This window comes from Hemitrygon akajei, chromosome 19 (genome assembly GCF_048418815.1).
Source record: "Hemitrygon akajei chromosome 19, sHemAka1.3, whole genome shotgun sequence".
Lineage (NCBI taxonomy): Eukaryota > Metazoa > Chordata > Chondrichthyes > Myliobatiformes > Dasyatidae > Hemitrygon > Hemitrygon akajei.
The window spans coordinates 52,157,958-52,173,384 of NC_133142.1; the positions used below are offsets into that span (position 1 = coordinate 52,157,958).

At 45.0% G+C, this 15,427-nt stretch overlaps 1 protein-coding gene across 3 annotated transcripts in view; it reads left to right on the forward strand.

Moving 5' to 3' along the window:
* grip2b (glutamate receptor interacting protein 2b) overlaps positions 1–15,427 on the forward strand; it is a 768,811-nt gene that overhangs the window by 553,611 nt on the left and 199,773 nt on the right. Inside the window, exon 1 of one of the 3 annotated variants that reach the window (XM_073072504.1) lies at positions 8,264–8,403. The exons of the other annotated variants lie outside the window; for them this stretch is intronic. Coding sequence (XP_072928605.1) covers positions 8,364–8,403 — 40 coding nt within the window. The 5' untranslated portion in view covers positions 8,264–8,363. Of the gene's footprint in view, positions 1–8,263; positions 8,404–15,427 lie in introns of those variants that run through there. 3 annotated transcript variants of the gene reach the window in all.

Sequence of the window (15,427 nt, forward strand, 5' to 3'; positions counted from 1 at the left end):
TCCCTTCTGGTCCTTTGTGCCATGACGCCCTGTAACTCCCGACTTAACCCACTAGACAACTTTCTGTTCAGTCGTTAAGTCGAGTCCGACTCTTTGGTTCCATGACAAGATATTGAAGTAGATTATCATCCCTTTCTTCTGAAAGGATGCTGTTGCTGCCCAGGTTGGGATCCGGCTGGGTTTGAACTCAGGACCATCTGCCTTGAAGTCCAGTGCTGGTGCCACTACACCCAAGCTAGACAATTTACAATAACCAATTAACCTACTTTGAACTGTGGGAGGAAACCAGAGTACCCAGAGGAAACCCACACGGTCACGGGGAGATGGTACAAACTCATTACAGGCAGCTGGCAACACACCTGAACTGTATTGGGGTTGCACTTGTATCCATATTGGAAGTAGTTTTTTTTTATTGTATTTCTTTGTATTTACTATGAATACCCACAAGAAAATGAATCTCAGGGTTGTAAATGGTGACATATATGTATTTGATAATAAATTTACTTTGAACTTTGAACCCATAGGCTCTGTGCAGATTTAAAACTGAGTCAGTGCAGAGACAACATTGCACACCTTTGCTTAATCTTCTGACCATTCATTTCTTGCTTGTTCCTTATCAAAGGACTTCTTGAGCAATATCTTACTTTTGATGATGGTGGATTCTGCCTGACAATGCATGATGAGCCTGTCCCCTCACACAAGAGATTCTAAACGTTCACAAAAATTGCAGCTCTCTGTCAAACTCATGACTTTCAGCAAATGTCCTAAATGTCAATCACATTGATTATTTGAAATAAATGGAATGGCTTCATCAGTAGAAAGAGTCCAGAATGGTCCCTGTTCAAGAACAGTGATGCCTTCGCACGGTGTATATCAGCAGTATTGGATATATTGCCAGCTGTCAGCAGTATATAATTTTAACTCTCCATGGACTATGGTTGTGTTTGACTGCATCTAGTGAAAATTCCATAGTAGTCAGAGAGATGCAAGGTTGTAATTGCAATTCTAAGCTAGTTCTTGTGATCTCTTTTCTGGCTGAGCCAATTGTTGTTTGGCTATCTGCCTTATCCTTTGAGCATATCACTGGACCTTGTATCAAACTGAGACTTGAGCAGAATGCAGCCGTTCAAAGTTGAACAAGTGTTCAGCACTGTCAGGCAGTCTGGCCAGCTGTTTAGGAAGCAATAAAGATGTTGCCTACGTCTGCTAAGAGCAGATACCCTGGGTTACTACTTGCACTGCATGGGTGCGTTGTCAGGGTGGGTTTGCCACTGGGTTCTTCAACTGATTTTTACAGCTTTTTAAACGTTCTTCTTCAGACAATGTTCTTCTTCAAAGGCCAGTAAAGAATTGAAGAAGGGAAATGAGCACTGTCTAGGAAAAGGCTGATTTCAGAGCCTGTAAAATTCCAATTGGGGAGGTGGAAACAAGGAGCTTCAGAAAAGATGACCAAGAGTCTTGGAAATTACAGCCCAATCAATGGACTTCAGAGGCCATACTGTTGCTAGTGAAGTTTTGAGGAGCTGGGTATGGAGGATGATTTTGTAAGGAAGGTGGCCCAGTGGTACAGGCTGGGCCAACTTCATTTCAGAGTGACTTCCATACTCAAGAGTCTTCCAGAGACCTAGGTTCTTAGAACATAGAACATAGAACATAGAATAGTACACCACATTACAGGCCCTTTGGCCCACAATGTTGTGCCGACCTTCAAACCCTGCCTCCCATATAACCCCCCACCTTAAATTCCTCCACATACCTGTCTAGTAGTCTCTTAAACTTCACTAGTGTATCTGCCTCCACCACTGACTCAGGCAGTGCATTCCACGCACCAACCACTCTCTGAGTGAAAAACCTTCCTCTAATATCCCCCTTGAACTTCCCTACCCTTACCTTAAAACCATGTCCTCTTGTACTGAGCAGTGGTGCCCTGGGGAAGAGGCGCTGGCTGTCCACTCTGTCTATTCGTCTTAATATCTTGTACACCTCTATCATGTCTCCTCTCATCCTCCTTCTCCCCAAAGAGTAAAGCCCTAGCTCCCTTAATCTCTGACCATAATCCATACTCTCTAAACCAGGCAGCATCCTGGTAAACCTCCTCTGTACCCTTTCCAATGCTTCCACATCCTTCCTATAGTGAGGCGACCAGAACTGGACACAGTACTCTTAAGTGTGGCCTAACTAGAGTTTTATAGAGCTGCATCATTACATCGCGACTCTTAAACTCTATCCCTCGACTTATGAAAGCTAACACCCCATAAGCTTTTTTAACTACCCTATCTACCTGTGAGGCAACTTTCAGGGATCTGTGGACATGTACCCCCAGATCCCTCTGCTCCTCCACACTCCCAAGTACCCTGCCATTTACTTTGTACTCTGCCTTGGAGTTTGTCCTTCCAAAGTGTACCACCTCACACTTCTCTGGGTTGAATTCCATCTGCCACTTCTTAGCCCACGTCTGCATCCTATCAATGTCTCTCTGCAATCTTTGACAATCCTCTACACTATCTACAACACCACCAACCTTTGTGTCATCTGCAAACTTGCCAATCCACCCTTCTACCCCCACATCCAGGTCGTTAATAAAAATCACAAAAAGTAGAGGTCCCAGAACAGATCCTTTTGGGACACCACTAGTCACAACCCTCCAATCTGAATGTACTCCCTCCACCACGACCCTCTGCCTTCTGCAGGCAAACCAGTTCTGAATCCATCTGGCCAAACTTCCCTGGATCCCATGCCTTCTGACTTTCTGAATAAGCCTACCATGTGGAACCTTGTCAAATGCCTTACTAAAATCCATGTAGATCACCTCCACTGCACTATCCTCATCTATATGCCTGGTCACCTCCTCAAAGAACTCTATCAGGTTTGTTAGGCACGATCTGCCCTTCACAAAGCCATGCTGACTGTCCCTGATCAGACCATGATTCTCTAAATGCCCATAGATCCTATCTCTAAGAATCTTTTCCAACAGCTTTCCCACCACAGACGTAAGGCTCACTGGTCTATAATTACCTGGACTATCCCTACTACCTTTTTTGAACAAGGGGACAGCATTCGCCTCCCTCCAATCCTCCGGTACCATTCCGTGGACAACGAGGACATAAAGATCCTAGCCAGAGGTTCAGCAATCTCTTCCCTTGCCTCGTGGAACAGCCTGGGGAATATTCTGTTAAGCCCCGGGGACTTATCCGTCCTAATGTATTTTAACAACTCCAACACCTCCTCTCCCTTAATATTAACATGCTCCAGAACATCAACCTCACTCATATTGTCCTCACCGTCATCAAGTTCCCTCTCAGTGGTGAATACCGAAGAGAAGTATTCATTGAGGACCTCGCTCACTTCCATAGCCTCCAGGCACATCTTCCCACTTTTATCTCTAATCGGTCCTACCTTCACTCCTGTCATCCTTTTGTTCTTCACATAATTGAAGAATGCCTTGGGGTTTTCCTTTACCCTACTCGCCAAGGCCTTCTCATGCCCCCTTCTTGCTCTTCTTAAGCTCCTTTCTTGCTACCCTGTATTCCTCAATAGACCCATCTGATCCTTGCTTCCTAAACCTCATGTATGCTGCCTTCTTCCACCTGACTAGATTTTCCACTTCACTTGTCACCCATGGTTCCTTCACCCTACCATTCTTTATCTTCCTCACCGGGACAAATTTATCCCTAACATCCTGCAAGATATCTCTAAACATCGACCACATGTCCATAGTACATTTCCCTGCAAAAACATCATCCCAATTCACACCTGCAAGTTCTAGCCTTATAGCCTCATAATTTGCCCTTACCCAATTAAAAATCTTCCTGTTCTCTCTGATTCTATCCTTTTCCATGATAATGCTAAAGGTCAGGGAGCGGTGATCACTGTCCCCCAGGTGCTCGCCCACTGACAGATCTGTGACCTGAGCCGGTACGTTACCTAATACTAGGTTCAGTCCTGACCTTGGGTGTGGTTTCTTCTGGTGCTCCGGTTTCCACTCACACTCTAAATATGTGGAGGTTTGTAGGTTACTTGGTAATTTCAATTGCCTGCAGTGTGTAAGTGAGTGGTAGAATCTGAAGGAGGGGACGTGGGGATGAGAAAATTGGTTCGGGTATGAACAATGGTTCTGCGATGGATGCACTTCAAACCAGAAGTGGTTGCTTGATGTTTCAGGGGTTTTGTGGACTGCCCAAATCAATAAGAAGTGCCGATGCTGGAAATCTATATTAAAAATTGGCGCCACAGCAGTGAAGTGGTTGGTGCAACACTTACAGCTCAGGGCATTCCGGAGTTTGAAGTTCAGTTCCATTGCCGTTTTACAAGGAGCCGTACGTCCTCCATGTGGAATGTGTGGATCTTCCCCAGGAGCTCTGGTTTCCTCCCACAGTCCAGAAATGTACCAGGTGGGTTAATTGGTCTTTGTAAATTGTCCCGTGATTAGGTTAGGGTTAATAGGGCTTGTTAAGGGTTGCTGGGGCAGTGTCGGTCAAAGGGCTGGAGGGGCCAACTTCGTGCTGTATCACTAAATAAAATGAATAAATAAAAATCAAAACAGGAAACGCTGGAAATGCTCAGCAGGTCAGGATGCCACTCTGGGAAGTGAAAAAGAGTCAATGTTTTCGAGCAACACACACAAATTACACAAGGAACTCAGGAGGTCAGGCAGCATCTCAGGAGGGGAGAGAATAAACAGTCAATGTTTCGGATTGATATTCTTCATCAGGAGACCTCCCAGATCCCAATAAAGGGTCTTGACCTGAAACGTCGACTGTTTATTCATTTCCATAGATGCCACTTGACCCGTTGAGTTCCTCCAGCATTGTGTGTGTGTTTGCTCTAGATTTTCAGCATCTGTAGAAACTCTTGTGTTAATGTTTCAGATCAGAGACCTGTCCTGTTCTGTCCAACTTGATGTATTTTCCAGAGCACAGAGCTTTGGTTAGTTAATGGTCAAACTGTTGTAAGGTTTCCATTTATAAATTGAAATGTATCTCAACAAACAATAAAGGAGAAATGAAACAAAAATTGCATTTGCCTAGGAAATGAGTAGAAAACACAGTAAGATCCCACAAACAGCAAAGTGGCAGTGACCAGTCGTAATTGGCTAGGTTGCTTGTGGGAATCCCCCTTTTCCTTGCATGATGACTTAGAAATGCTTACATTTACTTAGCAGGCGGCTACATAATCTGCACTGAGACTCAGTAGAGGAATTAGGAGTGTGGCATGCTTTACAGTGGCATCATTCACCCTTGTAGCTAAAAAGAATCCCGGTGCACTGTTACAAAGAACAGTGAGACAGATCTCCCAGTGTGCTGGTTGATATTTCTCCCACATCCAGCACCAAGGGAACTTATTATCTGCTCATTTTTGAATTAATTTTTGATTACTTTTTGTAGGAGGAAGCTGTTTGCAAACCATCTTTCTCTACATTGCCAGGTTAGTGAAAAAGCTGCAATAAAATGCACTTCAACCTTGCCTCTAATCAGAAATACAAGCGAAACCGTGTCACCAACTGAGAGACGTCCAAACATTCACCTGCTGAGCCAGCTCCCCTTTTACCCATCAAGGCAAAATCAATTCTTCCTTCCTTCTAACCTAGTTTTGAGCAGGTTAATGGAACTGTGTGAGATGACAGAGAATATATGTAGAGTGGAGAAATAGGCTGGGTTCTGTGAGCCATCATTGAATTGATGGGCAGAAAAAACCTCTCCATGTTGGAGGAAAAGACAAACATAAAAATAACTCATGTTAGTCATCATCCAGGGGGACCAAAATAACAGTAGATTTAATAGGTTGCATCTTATTTTCAGATCCAATCAAAGCCTTTTCCGAAAACCTCCTCCATTCCTATAATTCTGAACTCTCAGCCCGTAACATTCGATAAAGTGCATCAACATTCTCAATACCGGCCCTATCACCATCAGTAAAATATACACTAGACCCATTACCCTCTGTAATCACCACCACGAGTTCCATTACCCTCTGTAATCTCTACTCCAGTCCCATTACCCTCTGTAATCACCATCCCCAGTCCCATTACCCTCTGCAATCTCTACTCCAGTCCCATTACCCTCTGTAATCACCACCACGAGTCCCACCACCCTCTGTAATCTCTACTCCAGTCCCATTACCCTCTGTAATCACCACCACCAGACCCAGCACCCTTTGTAATCTCTACTCCAGTCCCATTACCCTCTGTAATCACCACCACCAGACCCAGCACCCTTTGTAATCTGTACTCCAGTCCCATTACCCTCTGTAATCTCTACTCCAGTCCCATTACCCTCCGTAATCACCATCTCCAGTCCCATTACCCTCTGTAATCACCATCTCCAGTCCCATTACCCTCTGCAATCTCTACTCCAGTCCCATTACCCTCCATAATCTCTACTCCAGTCCCATTACCCTCTGTAATCTCTACTCCAGTCCCATTACCCTCTGTAATCTCTACTCCAGTCCCATTACCCTCTGTAATCACCATCCCCAGTCCCATTACCTTCTGTAATCTCTACTCCAATCCCATTACCCTCTGTAATCTCTACTCCAGTCCCATTACCCTCCGTAATCTCTACTCCAGTCCCATTACCCTCTGTAATCTCTACTCCAGTCCCATTACCCTCTGTAATCACCATCCCCAGTCCCATTACCCTCTGTAATCTCTACTCCAGTCCCATTACCCTCTGTAATCTCTACTCCAGTCCTATTACCTCTGTAATCACCATCTCCAGTCTCATTACCCTCCGTAATCTCTACTCCAGTCCCATTACCCTCTGTAATCTCTACTCCAGTCCTATTACCTCTGTAATCTCTACTCCAGTCCCATTACCCTCTGTAATCACCATCTCCAGTCCCATTACCCTCCGTAATCTCTACTCCAGTCCCATTACCCTCTGTAATCTCTACTGCAGTCCCATTACCCTCTGTAATCTCTACTCCAGTCCCATTACCCTCTGTAATCTCTACTCCAGTCCTATTACCTCTGTAATCTCTACTCCAGTCCCATTACCCTTTGTAATCTCTACTCCAGTCCCATTACCCTCTGTAATCTCTACTGCAGTCCCATTACCCTCTGTAATCTCTACTCTAGTCCCTTTATCTCTGTAATCTCTACTCCAGTCCCATTACCCTCTGTAATCTCTACTCCAGTCCCATTACCCTCCGTAATCTCTACTCCAGTCCCATTACCCTCCATAATCTCTAGTCCAGTCCCATTACCCTCTGTAATCTCTACTCCAGTCCCATTACCTCTATAATCTCTACTCCAGTCCCATTACCCTCTGTAATCTCTACTCCAGTCCCATTACCTTCTGTAATCTCTACTCCAGTCCCATTACCCTCCATAATCTCTAATCCAGTCCCATTACCCTCTGTAATCTCTACTCCAGTCCCATTACCCTCTGTAATCTCTACTGCAGTCCCATTACCCTCTGTAATCTCTACTCTAGTCCCTTTATCTCTGTAATCTCTACTCCAGTCCCATTACCCTCTGTAATCTCTACTCCAGTCCTATTACCTCTGTAATCTCTACTCCAGTCCCATTACCCTCTGTAATCTCTACACCAGTCCCATTACCCTCTGTAATCACCATTCCCAGTCCCATTACCCTCTGTGTTCAGTAATTCCTTTCCCATTATCCACTGCAATCTCTACCTCCAACTCCATTCCTCTCTCAATCTGTCAGTCCAGCTCTATTAATCCTGTGATCTCTACCTCTGCCCCTGTGACCTCTCCAATCTCTGCCCCTGCTCCCTGAAGTGAAGGTAAATACGGGTTACACTCAGTGGGTTGTCTATTATCCGGGTAGAGATCTGCGGAGCTAACGTGTCAGGTCCTGCACGGTGTTGGTCACTATATTGTCTGGATGGAGGAAGGGGTCGGAGTTCACTCATTTGCCCCAGAGCAGCAAATGCAAATCCCCCCCCCCCCCCCCCACACACACACACCAGGAGCTTGCAGTACAGCTGGGATTCTGGTGCCATGGGAAGGTGGAAAGCGTCGGTCGAGTGCCTTTGACCATTGAGGGCCCGCCCACTTTCCCCGGTTAACCCTTTAATATTTCAATATCAGTGAAAGCGTCGATTGGAAGCAGGGATGCACGGAGGGGAAATCTTGGAGCTGACTGTAATTAGAGAGAGAGAAAACAACCGCGGCAGTGGCACTTAGTTGAGACCCACTAGTCAGAGATGAGGGTGGGGTACGTAAAGGAGGGATGAAGGGACATTTGCGTCCCTCTCCGTGTGTGATTTCACCCCTCCCTCTGTCATGTGGCTTCGCTGTGACAGTCTGGGTAACGTGGAGGGTTGCGAGAGCACTCGGCGCCGGCGAGGAGTCGGTCCGCACCTGCTGTTCACTCGCTCCCCGCGCCGGCACTCAACATGCTGTGCGGGCTGAGGAAGGAGTTGCAGGCAGACTTTGGTGAGTTCTCGCAGGGACCCAGTCAGTGTTCTGTTCCCACCAGCCGCCTGTGCGTCTCATACTGTACTGGGAATCTGCGGCACGATTTAAATCCTTGCTATACCCAGAGTAAGTGGCTTTCATCTGTAATCTCCAGTGGCTGATGTACGGGAAAGACGCAGGGTCCCAGAAACACGACAGCATTCTCGCAGTTTTAATAGAAACGGGTCTCACACCGAGACCAAGAGAAGGGATTTGATGCTGGTGATTTAAACAGAGGGTTTGCGGGGTTTGGAACTGATTGGGATAAAGAGGTAGATCCCAGAATTTTTGAACTGCTGTGCTAGAATGTGTACTGCCTGTGCAAGGGATGGGTGTCAGCGTCTGGTATTGATGGGTTCTGTCACTCTGCCTGATATCCAGTAGGTGCAACTACTAAATGTAGCCTCTTCCCATTGTACGGTCTGAGAAATGCAACAGTGATTTCAGCATCTGTCAGCTGTGGTTCTGGGGGCGGGGAGGGGGGGAAAGATACTATACATATATATGTGATTAGGTGTTAATTGACCAGTGAGTGTATATTCCCACCACCACCCCTTGTACCTTGTGTAAAATGTTTAGATTTTTGCTTGACCCCTTTATTTGAATGTGTGCTTTCATACAACATGCGTTTGAATACTGCTTCGCCAGGCTTCAGGAAAACTCAAAGTCATGGGCACTTTATTTTGACGTACATCCTCGCACTGGAAGACGAGTTTGGGCAAAATAGATTCCCACTAGCAGGAATGCTATCTCCATCAAATTATCTATTTTAATGATAGAGGGGTTAGGGTGTAAAGGGGCCCCTCCTTGTCTTCAGTTGGAATTGCTTAGATGAGCAGATACAAGTAGCCTTTGTGTAGCCGCCTCCTCTGAAGGGGATTTGCACATTCCTGCTGTGAATGTGGCATCTGAGATTTCTCCTGGTGCTCCAGCTTCCTCCCACATCTCAAAGACATGCAGGTTGGTAGCTTAATTTTCCTCTGTAGAGTCTGGAGGGGGGAGCAGAATAGATTACTGGAAAAATAGTGGAGAAATAGGATTACTGTCCAAGCCAACAGAGATGTGTTGGGTCAAATGGCCGCCACCTATATCGTGAGGAATGGAAATGTTTTGAGAGCAACACACTCCCTCAATGCTGCCGTGGAAAGTAGACTTGGATTCTGCGCTGTGGACCCTGGGTGGGGTTTGAACTCACAGTGACCACACTCAGAAGCCAGAGTGCTTTCCACTGAGACAGACGCTACATTTTACTTGTGTTGTGCCTTGTGAGTCCATGGTTGTGTATACCAGCACTTGCATATGCATCTTACATCTGTGAAGTACTTATCTGTATCCATCTGTACACTGTTTATTCAGAAATGGACCCGTGCAAATTTTAAGCTAGGATATTACAAAGAACAATACAGCACAGTACAGGCCATTCGACCCACAATGTTGTGCTGACCCTTAAACCCTGCCTCCCATATAACCCTCCACCTTAAATTCCTCCATATACCTGTCTAGTAGTGTCTTAAATTTCACTAGTGTATCTGCCTCCACCACTGACTCAGGCAGTGCATTCCACGCACCAACCAGTCTCTGAGTAAAAAAACCTTCTCTAATATCCCCCTTGAACTTTTCTCCCCTCACCTTAAAGCCATGTCCTCTTGTATTGAGCAGTGGTGCCCTGGGGAAGAGACGCTGGCTGTCCACTCTATCTATTCCTCTTAATATCTTGTACACCTCTATCATGTCTCCCCTCATCCTCCTTCTCTCCAGAGAGTAAAGCCCTAGCTCCCTTAATCTCTGATCATAATCCATACTCTCTAAACCAGGCAGCATCCTGGTAAATCTCCTCTGTACCCTTTCCAATGCTTCCACATCCTTCCTATAGTGAGGCGACCAGAACTGGACACAGTACTCCAAGTGTGGCCTACCCAGAGTTTTATAGAGCTGCATCATTAACCACAACTCTTATACTCTATCCCTCAATTTATGAAAGCTAACACCCCATAAGCTTTCTTAACTACCCTATCTACCTGTGAGGCAACTTTCAGGGATCTGTGGACATGTACCCCCAGATCCCTCTGCTCCTCCACACTCCCAAGTATCCTGCCATTTACTTTGTACTCTGCCTTGGAGTTTGTCCTTCCAAAGTGTATCATCTCACACTTCTCCGGGTTGAATTCCATCTGCCACTTCTCAGCCCACGTCTGCATCCTATCAATGTCTCTCTGCAATCTTTGACAATCCTCAACACTATCCACAACACCACCAACCTTTGTGTCGTCTGCAAGCTTGCCAACTCACCCTTCTACCCCCACATCCAGGTCGTTAATAAAAATTTCAAAAAGTAGAGGTCCCAGAACAGATCCTTGTGGGACACCACTAGTCACAACCCTCCAATCTGAATGTATTCCCTCCACCACGACCCTCTGCTTTCTGCAGGCAAACCAGTTCTGAATCCACCTGGCCAAACTTCCCTGGATCCCATGCCTTCTGACTTTCTGAATAAGCCTACAGTGTGGTACCTTGTCAAATGCGTTGTGGTGAAATATGTTTCAGAATCCACACAAGATGCTGGAGAAACTCAGCAGGTCTGGAAGCATCTATGGAGAAGAGTAAAGAGTCAACTTTTTGGGTTGACACAAAATGATGAAACATCAACCGTTTATTCCTCTCCGTAGATGTTGGCTGACCTGTTGAGTTCCTCCAGCATTTTGTGTGTGTGTTTCTCTGGATTTTCAGCATCTGCAGAATCTCCTGTGGCACATAATCAGACATCCAGGGGCTTAACTCTGGTCAGTGAGCACAGCACCCCATGTATGGTGTGCCATTAATTTGGAACAATGAATGAGATCCCCCCCCCACAATCAGTTCTCCAGTCTGTTTCCTCCATCTTCCGCTTTCAGAACCAGGCTGGTTCATTTTGCTGCAGCAAGTTTATCGTCATTGTCACTGCAGCGGGGTCTTGGCAGCTGTGGTCATCAACACCTGGTCGTCAGCAGCCCCAGACTACACTGAATGTTGGCATCACTATACTGTTCTACTGTGCTTTTCAGTCAAAATGAAAGGGGAAGCTCATATTTCAAAGTACACTTTACAAGCATTCCCAATGTGCTTTACAGCTGAAGCTTACTTTTGAAGTTTAATCCTTGTTGTAACAGTGAAGAAGACAGCGCCCGTTATGCTTACAGCAAGATTGTACAAGCAGCAAAGAGATAATCTGCTTTAGTGATTTTATTTTAAAGTTCAAAAATATATTTTGGTTATAATACATGCAGTACTGTAAATTCAATCACTACTCATCTTTCTCTATGTACATTGCACCGTCTATTTAATGCATTCTCTTACTGTGTCATTAACGTTTCCTCAGACATTGTACTCAGAGCCTGTCAGTGTCCAGTTGAGGGGTAAATGTTGATCCAACTACTGGGAGGAAGCTCTATTCCTCTCCTAAGCAGTACTACAGAGTGTTATAGGACTGATAGGAAAGATGGATCTGTCGTCCAGACATCAGGAGAGCTATTTGCTTCTGTTTCAAGGCCTGTCTTCAAGGAGATCCCCCTGGATCTGAACCAACAAACTCCTCCTTTAAGCAACACCATAGAAAATGCCAACATATGAGCTTAGAAAACTGAGGGAGGATTTCATTGAAACCTATCGGATATTGAAAGTCCTAAGAAAGAGTGAAGATGGAGAGGATGTTGCCTACCATGGAAGAGTCTAGGACCAGAGGGCACAGCCTCAGAATAGAGGGACCTCCCTTTAGAACGGAGATGAGGAGGAACTTCTTTGGCCTCAGGGTGGTGCATCTGTAGAATTCATTGCCACAGACGGCTATGAAGGCCAAGTCATTGGGTATATTTGAAGTGGAGGTAGGTACTTACTTAATAATTGTGTCACAGTTTATGGGGAGAAGACAGGAGAATGGGGTTGAGAAGGAAAATAAATCAGCCACGATTGAATGGCGGAGCAAACTCTAAGGGCTGAACGATCTATTTCTGTCCCTATGTCTTATGGTCTTATGGCTTTTGTGCAGTTATTTTCTTTGAGGTAACTCTGTGTTTAAGAAATATCATTTGCCCCCATGTGAAGTTGAAGTAATTCATTCTGCAGGAGTCACTTTGGAGCATTTCTGAGAATTGTGTCAAGAATGTTAGTAAGCATGGATTAATTTTTTCCACCGTTCTGCACCGGCTTTCCAGATTTTACAGCCTTCTCCACGCTGCGTGCCATTGTGTGCCATTTTGGGAGGAGGGAAGCTGGCAGGATAGGCTGTGGACACCAACCCTTCTCACTGGCAGAGCTAACTACACTTCCAAAGCTTCTCCTTTGGGATTTTAGTGTTCTGCTTCAATGTGCTGACTTTCACACCACCTAGCTGTAAGCAGTGTCCCGACCTCAGGCCATTCATGTGCTTGCAATTCCAAAATGTCGATTGAGTCGGATCTAAGTGAATCAATAAAAGGTAATACTGTAAGTGGAATGCAAGTACTTAGTATGAATTTGTTTTAAAATTACTCTTTAATTTAATGTACCTACACTTGTGGTGAAATAGATTAAAAGAAGATTGATTTCAGTTTTTTGATTGGGCACTTTTGGTATTTACTGCTTATTCCAGATTGCCCAGAGCCAAGTTCAAAGTAAATTTATCAAAGTATGTATATGTCACCGTATACTACTCTGAGATATATTTCTTGCAGGCATTCACAGTAGAACAAAGAAACACAAATAGAATTAATGACAAACTACACACAGACGACCAATGTGCAAAGTAAGACAGACTATAAATACAGACTGCAGATACAGTAACTAAATAATTTTGAGAATGTTGTAGGGTCCTTGATAGACAGTCCATAGGTTGTGGAATCAGTTCAGTTTTGAGGTGAAGTTCACCATACTGGTTCAGGAGACTGATGTTTAAAGGGTAATAACTGTTCAGATGCTAAGTTTCCTTAATGATGACCAGTTAACTATTTTGCCAACAATTTGTTTTATTCTCACTGTTTTTCTGAATTGAAATTCTTAAATGCTGTGATCTAACCTTGCATTTTCCGAATTAATTGACGTAAAAACCCGGTTTACTGCTCCAGTAACATGCTGCGTACCTGCTGATAACCAGCGATTCAGTATTAATTTTATAATGGATCACCATTGGCAGCAGGTCATGTAAGCATGTTAGCAAAATGATTATTCTATTGGACTGGTAATCCAGAGAATTTGTGTTCCAATAAAATCGTGTCAGTTTAAAAATATAAATATGTTTTAAAATGGTGTGAATCAGAAGCTGGCATTAGGAAAAGCTCCTGGTTCCTTTAGAAGAGGAGAGCTGCTGAACTAGCCTGTGGGCTACCCACTCTCCTCTGTAGCACAAAGAGCTGCAGTGTGATATGGGGGGTGGGGGGGAGGTGGTGGTAAAGCACACTAACATCTTGTCAATGCCACTGGGCTAACAAATGCATACTTTGCCTGCGATGGTCACATCCTGAGAATTTGCATGTTTTCCTTGGAATGTGTGCAAGGTTAGTTGGTCACTGTAAATTGCCCATAGAGTGTATGGGGGTGGTAGAATCCGGGTGTGGGGGGAGTTGATGGGAATAAAATGGGATTAGTCAAAGTCGAATTTATTGTCATATGTGCACGGGGTGACACGGCAGTGTCTTGGTTAGTGTAACGCTAATTGGGGTTTGACTCCCACATTGTCTGTAAGGAGTCTGTACGTTCTGTGTGACTGTGTGGGTTTCCTCTGGGTGCTCCAGTTTCCTAGCACATTCCAAAAGACCTACGGTTAGGGTTCATGAGTTGTGGCATGCAAAGCTGGCAAGGCCCGGTATATCTGATATCCTTTGATGCAAACCATGCATTCCACTGCATGCTTCAATGTACATGACCAATAATGCTCACCTTTAATGCATGCACAGGTGTAACGGAAAGCTTGCTTGCCACAGCATCTCAGGCACGTAGCATCAAATAGACAGCGTTCACAGAAAAAGCATAAATTACGCAAGAAAGAACACGATTAGAACAATTAAAATGCAAACTGCTCCTAGTGGTTAGGGTGGTGATTAGGGTTGTGTTGCTTGGTTCAAGGATTAAACGGTTGAAAGGAGGTAACTGTTCCTGAACCTGATGGGGTGGGACTTCAGGCTTCCGTACTTCCTGCCTGTTGGAGCTGTGGGTAGAGGGCATATCCTGGATGGTGTGAGGATCTTTGATGATAGATGTTCTCTTCTTGAGGCACTGCAGCATGTAGATGTTACTGATTGTGGGAGGGATGTGCTTATAATATATTTAGCTCAATCCACTACTTTCTGTAGCTACTAACCGTGCTGTATGTTTGGACTGCTGTACCAGACCATGATGGATCCAGTCAGATTTTCTCTCGTGTAGGTTTGCTGCTAGGTGGAGGCTTGTTTCCATGCTGTGTGACTCTTGCTGTGCACTACCACTGCCACCTTGTTCTCCATTCAAGTAGAGCGTTTCTTGTTGTTTTCTAATCTATGACAAAGGAAGTTTTGATTAATGACAGGTACAGCCAGAGAAATAGTTTCCCTCATGACTCTTTACAGTGCGTCTGAGTTAACCTCAAGCCCAACAGCAATTCCCTCAGATCAGACTTGAACCTGAGTGCTTTGATCTCTAATAGCGTGATCTGAGAGCACAACGGGGACTGTCACATTTCTACCTGCCTGCCACATGATACAACCTGCTGGATATTGAGAAGGTGAGTGTAGGAGAGGAGAAGGGTAAAAGGAGAAGAGATGAAAGATTAGAGTCATAGAGCACTACAGCATAGAAACAGCCTCTTCAGCCCATCCTATCCGTGACGAACTATTACCCTACCTGATCAATCCACCACTTCTGCGGACAGCTTGCTCCACACTCTGAGTGAAGTTCACTTCTGTGTTCCCCTTAAATATTTCACCTGTAACCTATGACCTCTAGTCCTAGTGTCACCCAACCTCAGTGGAAAAAGCCTGCTTGCGTTTAGTCCATTGCATAAGAAGGGAAGATTGATCTG